The sequence below is a fragment of the Dendrobium catenatum genome, unplaced genomic scaffold (assembly GCF_001605985.2).
Source record: "Dendrobium catenatum unplaced genomic scaffold, ASM160598v2 fragScaff_scaffold_1160, whole genome shotgun sequence".
Lineage (NCBI taxonomy): Eukaryota > Viridiplantae > Streptophyta > Magnoliopsida > Asparagales > Orchidaceae > Dendrobium > Dendrobium catenatum.
Window position 1 is genome coordinate 22,374 of NW_021319622.1, and position 7,443 is coordinate 29,816.

At 35.5% G+C, this 7,443-nt stretch overlaps 1 protein-coding gene across 1 annotated transcript; it reads left to right on the top strand.

Moving 5' to 3' along the window:
* Positions 1 to 465: 465 nt before the first annotated feature.
* Positions 466 to 6,579, top strand: LOC110103700 (reticulocyte binding protein 2 homolog b; the record flags this gene model as incomplete). Its single annotated transcript, XM_028698838.1, has 6 exons — positions 466 to 3,130; positions 3,436 to 3,782; positions 3,854 to 4,051; positions 4,588 to 4,754; positions 5,775 to 5,866; positions 6,151 to 6,579. Coding segments are annotated over 6 exons (3,510 nt in total), but the record flags the coding sequence as incomplete, so codon positions are not given.
* Between the last annotated feature and the right edge of the window lie 864 nt (positions 6,580 to 7,443).

The following is a 7,443-nucleotide window of genomic DNA, read 5'->3' on the forward strand; positions in this document are numbered from 1 at the left end:
TAAGATTATTAAATTATGAATGATTTTTGCTCTATCCGAGATTTAAAAAAAATCTTTTAATTATTAAAAATAGTTCGTTTATATTCTTTGCTCCATATTAGGAATGATAACATCATATATGTAAATTTTAATTCTATTAATTTTTAATAATATTATTATTTATTACATCATCATGTTCAACCAGTAAAACATGAACCTCTCCTTCTTTCGATTCGTTCTTCAGTCCCCGGTTTTCACAACCTTGGTTGTAATCTTCCATAGAGTTGCTTTTAGTTCACATTAAATTGAAGATTTGTTTTACTACATAGTATTTTTTTAACTTTACCCAACAATGTAAATTAAATCATCTTTAGGTATCTATAAATTCAAGAAACTTTGTTTTCCTATTTAGTTGTTCTATCCATTTTACTAAATCATGAACTTAAATTTTCTGGATGTTGACCACACCCAAAGTTTTAATTGCAGGATGATTCTGATTTTAAATCAAGTATCCATGATTTTGTGATTGCACCAACTGTGGAGAAACAAAATAAGAGTCCCCAGGCAGCAGAAGAAATTCACAATGCCTGGTCAAGCGATGAAGTTAGATCTAATAACCTTATAGCATTGGAATCTGAAATTGATCACGTTTCTCAGGGAACTGAAAAAGCATTTTCATATGTGGATGTATTTGAAAATAAAGCTTCTGATAGTGTTGCTCGCCATGATGGATCTGAAGAAGGCGAAGAGCCATCTGATGCAGTACAATGTTTGTACGGATGTGATGTTGTTGGTATCTCTGATTCTGCTGGTGCTAAGCCCAGCTGTGATGAGACCATGACTGAGTTTAAAGGATCCAACATTGACCCTCCATATATGGTAGAGGATCATATTTTCTGCAAAGAAGATGAAATTCCCAGCCTTGGGGTAGAGGATCATATTTTCTGCAAAGAAGATGAAATTCCCAGCCTTGTAAAAGAACGTCCTTCTACTACTCCCTGTGTAGTAGAAGAATTTCTCAGTGTCTGCCCAGTAGATGAAGTTAGGCATAACAGCCTTAAGCCATTTGAGTCTCAAATTGGTCACACTTCTTGTGGCGCTGTAAAGTTATTTTCAAATGTGGATACATCAGAAAACAAAGCTTGTAAAACTCTTGTCCGCTATGATGTTTCTGAAGAGGGCATGAAGCCATATGATGACGCACAACATTTGAACAGATTTGATATTACTGGTATATCAGATATTGCTTGTGTAAAGTCTATTTGTGCTGAGAACATACGTGATTTTAATGGATCCAGTATTGACCATTCATATACAGTTGAGGTTGATTTCTCCAAAGGAGCTGGCATTCCCAGCCTTCCAAAAGAACGGGCTTCTGCTACTCCACATGCAGTAGAAGAAATTCTTAGTGGCTGTTCCAGGGATAAAGTCAGAACCTCCAACCTTATACCATGTGAATCAGAAATTCATCAGACTTCTCATGGTGTTGAGAAATTATTTTCGCATGTGGATACATTTGAAAGAAAATCTTCCCTGAGTATTGGTCATCATGATGATTATGAAGTGGACAATGAAACATATGATGCAACACAACTTTCGGACGGCTGTGATGCTATTATATCAGAAATTGCTGGTGTTAAGCCCAGTTGTGATGAGACCATGCTTTATTTTAAGGGTTCTAACATTGATCTTCCATTTACACTAGTTGATACTATTGTCTTTAAAGATGCTGACATGCTCAGCCTTGCAAAAGAGCGAGCTTCCACCACTCCCCACATAGTAGAAGAAATTCTTAGCGCCTCTTCAAAGGATAAACTTAGAGTGGCTAATCTAGTGTCATTTGATTCAGAAATTCATCACACTTCTCAGTGTGGTGCGGATGCATTTGAAAACGAAGCTTTAGAGAGTCTCGGTCACCATGATGGATCTGAAGAGGGCGAAGAGCCATATGATGCATCATACAGATTTGATGTTACTAGTATAGGAGAAACTGTTGGTGCTAATTCCCCTTGTGATACCATGGCCGAGATTGAGGGATTCAGCTTTGATCTTTCACATGAAGAGGATAATATTGTCTGCGAAGATGCTGACATTCCCAGTCTTGCAAAAGAACGAGCTTTTGTCCTCGAACAGCTTCACCAATCAATGATTCTTCTCACCCCAAGGTCTAAGGCTTCCATGATTAACGGATTAGATATCATTTCAGATGGTTTTAACTCATCGCCTCTAGGCATATTCCAGAACATGGACATGGGTATTTCTCTGGAGCATAATAATCCTGACATAAAACATTTTACGGCAAGTTCCAGCATTATGCTGATGGATGGACCTGCTTTTGAAAATATGTTTTGCAATAATGAATCAAAGTTGGATGGACCTGGTTTTGAAAGTTCACATTCTCTATCCTCTTCAAGTGTTAGGTGTGGTTCAGAGTTGCAGAATATTCCTTTAACCCCGCCAGCTATAAAATTCAGCCATGGAAGGCTATCTGGGAAAAGGAGTTCAAGTTCTGTGAAAGTTAGTTCTAATACTGAATATACATGTTTCCGTATTGATGAAAATTCCCCCACTACTGAAGAAAATGTGGATGTTGTTCAGTTGGGTTGTTCTACTCATGGTACTTCAACAAATATTGAAGTATCAACAAATAGCAAACCATTGTCTGATGTGACTTCATTGTATAAAAATGACACTTGTTTTCTTTCCAACTTGAAGGAATTTGTGGTGAGAGATAGTCTGGAATCTGTAAACTCGGATATAGCATCCAGTCTTGGATTTGAATATGCTGGAAGAGAGTCTAACATGGCAAATAAAGAGAATCCTCTGTACTCAAATGCGATAAAAGAACTTCAGAAATCTACCAGAACAGTGAGTAAAATGTCCAGTCTTGGATTTGAATATGCTGGAAGAGAGTCTAACATGGCAAATAAAGAGAATCCTCTGTACTCAAATGCCATAAAAGAACTTCAGAAATCTACCAGAACAGTGCGTAAAATGTCTAAAAGGCCAAGGGTATCTTGTAGATCAAGTGATAGAATTAAGAACTGCCAAAACATAAGAAAAGGGTGCAAACCATCCAACATTCTATCCAGCATATCTTCATTAATTCCTCTAATTCAGCAAAAGAAGCAACAAGCTCTTCCCTTACAAAGTGAGTGATTTTCTTGTATGATAGTTTCTATCTTTTTTGTTTTTTTATGTGAGAAACAAAATGAAGGTTTTTAAAATTGAACCAAAGTGATGCGTCCTTTATACCTCAATGTTCTGCTTATTATTCAACCATCTTCAACTATAGATAATTCTACATAAAATTTACTAGATTTACTTATGATAAGGCAATTAATTTTGTTTATTTGCATTGTAGTACAATTTCACTATTTCAGCCATTTTTAGCAACTGTGTATACTTTGAGATTTTGTCGTCTCTTATTTTTGTCTCTTATTTTTGTTCTTGCAGGGAAGAAAGACATAAAAGTTAAGGCCCTGGAAGCTGCTGAAGCTGCCAAGCGACTTGAAGATCAGATGAAAATAGAACGCGAGAAAAGAAAAGAAGCGGTGAAACTTGAGCGGGAAAAATTGAAGCAAGAAAATGCCAAACTATTGAAACTCAAACAAAATAAAAAAGATGAAGAGAGGAGGAAGAAGGAAGATGTTGCAGCAAAGAAGAGACAAAGGGAGGCTGAAGAGAGAAAAGTTAAGGATAGAAAAAGGCAATGCATTGAAGAAACAAGGACACTGCAGAGAGAAGGCAGAGACAAATTGCATTGTGAGAAAGCTGAGAAAGATATTCAACAGAAAGCCATGGTATAATTGTTCATCTTTTTTGTTTGCTGCTTAGACTTATTCTCCCTGTATAAAATGTGTGATTCCCACAGGATGAGAAACAAAAAGGGGGAAAACAAGGAAAGAATGGTGGCCAAAAGAAATTGGAAAGAGGAGTTAATGCTACTGAAAGTCAAATGGCGGAAGAAATGCAGTATTGCACCGTCCAACTTGCAAATACTGAAACCATTCTGGGTGGTGATAAGAGTCAAGCTCTAGAGGCCTCTGGTGAACACAAATCATTTGAAAAGGTAAGACTTTGTAAAATATATGTTGATGGCTATTGTTGGTTAGTTTATTCATAAAAAAACTGATGTGCATTTAATTTCACTTTTCAGTATTAGGCTTAATTTGAATCCTTTTCCTTTTCAAAGGTAAAGTTAAAATTATATGCTGATAGCTCTTATTAGCTAATATATTTATAAATTTTCCGAAATACAATCAATTTCTCAGTATTATGCATGTTGTTGAACTTTTCTTTTGCAAAGGTAAAGTTAAAATAATATGTGGATAGCCATTATTGTCCATTCTGTTATATGGTCTGCAGTGCAGTCAGCTTTAGTATTAGGCTTAAATTTAATTTCTGATGGTCATCATTGGCACTTTTAATATATTGGATTTCTATTTGCATGTGCCTGGCCTTCATCTCCTGATTGCCATGTCAAAATCTTTCCTATTTTCTTGCATGCATTTGTCTTTGACATTTCTGGATCATTTTTCAACATTTCTGTTTGAAGCCTGAAAGGAACTCTGTTGATTTGTATCCTTTTCTTTCTATTTTATTAAGGGAGTTGGCCGCTCAAATGTTTTACGAGAAATAATAGAAGAAACTGTCTCTGCTACACAAACATCTCTGGAATTGCAGTCATATGAGATGTCTCCATACCAAACCTCTGATGACGAAGACATGGAAGAAGATAGCAGGCAAAAAAAGTACATTCCGCTATGGGCAAGGTAACCTTAGATTTGTAATGTTCAACTTAAAATAAATACGCTTTTCAAAGTTGATGTTCTCTTTTGATAGCATATACTTGTAAAAGCCAACTCTGAATCTTTGAGATATTCTTCCTTTGACATAACGGCCTCAAGGTTTTGTCTCCTTTATGTAAATTTTCAAGGAGTCACCTATCCGAAGAGTGCTCTCGTACGATCATACTTAAGATTTTATGATGTAATTCCAACCGTACACCAGAAGGTGCATCAATGATTAATACTTCAATTTCATTTCTCTTAAGGCGTTTGACAATCTCCCCTACTTAAATATCATTCTCGTCAGTATGCTTACATATAACTCATAGTCTTGCACCAGACAAATAGGATTTTACAGGTGGCCCATATAGATTCAAATGGTGGCTCCCAAGATATAGTAATTTTTCCAACAAGGGTTCAAGAGATGGGTGCCATGTAGTACTTTATTTTGTACAGCACTTAATTTCTTTCTTCCAATTAATTTATTGCTATGATATTATTTGTAACAGTCTAAACTCTCAATCATCAATAAATTGTTTGGCATAATGTCTCATGGTTGTCTTAGCGTAACTTTCCAAGAGATCATTCATCCTACGTGTGCCTTAGCATGAACATGCTTAACTTAAGAAGTTTCTAATAAAATGGAAACTATTATATCAAATGAAGCCTCATTATTTGAGTGATTTATTTCATTCTACTCACGGGATTTCACAGGATTCTTACAAGAATTTTTGGCTTTTTAAGCAAACTTAGTCTTTTGGGCAACTAAACCAGATTTTCATCAAAGCTTGTGCAAATTCGTTGTCACAATGTTTATAATGCTTCGCCTTTATCTTTAGCTTTACCTCACTTTTTAGTTGGCTGCTTCAAGCTTGCATAGCGAGTATATATATATATATTATGTTAAAGCTAGTTCCTTGTTGCAGTTATTGTATTCTAATATCTTTATGGGGATTTTTTTTTTCTGGAAAGTAAATAATATTGGCCTAATATCTGTAAATGCAGAGGAGAGAGGTTAGGTGAAATCATTCTCACCAACCTGCAATTAGATCCAAAGGATATCTTTAGCCGCAAACGGTCATTCAATGTTTCTCAAGGTAAAACTTCTATAATTTTGTTTGCAGTTCGATTCCTGAATATTTGATTATTGGGCCCAAATCCTCTTATAATTGTTATGATAATTGTTGAAGTGCAATTGTGGCATCCAAATATATCCAAATTCATTTTGGATGACTAAATTTCTTATATATTTTTTGGATATTCAATTCGAACCATCCAAAGAAAATCGATTGGATTGCCCCAAGTGTGCCTCTTCACTCACACCCTTATTTGTGCTGGTCAAGAAAGACTGAGAATTGAAAGAGCATGTTGATTTTTGCAGTCTTAACTTCAGGTGTTCTTTGTCGGCTGCCATTGAAGTGATCTGCAATTCTTGACACAAATATTCAAATTGGTATTTTCAGACACCATTTTGAGGGTGTCTGGGACCATGTAAGTTGGGTTGCTTCGCTTATTTTTATCAATCTTCTTCCAGATTCTTTCGAATGGCTAAACTCCTTGCATGAGCCATTTCCAAAGTTCTTAAGAGGATCCATTACACTTTTTTGACTTTGGAAGAAGTATTTCTATTGTATTTTTTAGAAACCAGTATGGAATGATTCCCCGGATACTAGTCCAAATGTACCCTTGCCTGCATATTTGCTTGTAGCATGGCATCATTGTTATGAAACAGATAATGGTAGGTCTCTTATGTGCAAGTACTCAGTTCTGTATATATATATTTACTTATTTCATCAGTAGAAAAAATGGAGCTTCAGTACAGAATTTCATTTGATTTTGATAAGGTTTATGATGATTGACGGGATTAATATTGAATCGATTTAGGGCAAGTTACCTTAGGAAGCTCAAGCTGTAATGGAGGTGATTCGCTTTGGAGAATGTTAAAATCATTTGGCTTCTAAATGCTTAGCAAGAAAAATACACTCTATCAAAGCTAATTCTGGCTTACTCTAAGGAGCATTGTCAAAAACTTAAAGAAAAAGGTGTAGAATTTGTAAACTTAACAATAGCATCATTCATTCATTTGAGTTAGGCTTCATTTGGGACGGTTTTTTTATTGCTTCTTGAAGTAATTTTTTCGTAAAAAAATTTTTATGTTGGTATTACAAAACCGTTTTAAGAAGCAATTAAAAAATTGTCCCAAATGAAGACTTATGTTTTGTTTGGGACGGCTTTTTTTTTCTTCTTAAAGTAATTTTTTAGTATAAAAATTAAAATTTGTATGCTAAAAAGTTATTTTAAGAAGCAACAAGAAAGTCGTCCCCAATGAAGCCTTAGTCACTAAGACCAATGTTGTCTCTTTAGTCACTAAGTCGAGTTCAACTCACAAGCCATTTATCAAGCCGAGCTTCAACTAACTCATGAGGGGCTTGCTTGCTTACACCCCTAACTGAGGGCGATTGGGTTGGCCCTTCCCTAAGGAAACTAACAGAACAAATCCTAGAATAGACGGGACGATTGAAGAGAACTGCGTGTGGGGCAACCAGTGTTCTGAAATTCTCTTATGATTCAAAAGTTTGGAACAATTTGAAATGAGCACAATGAATCATATCTATGAATTATATATCCTGATTTCATAAGTCCAAGAAGGTTGAAAAATCAAAAGTTTGATGAT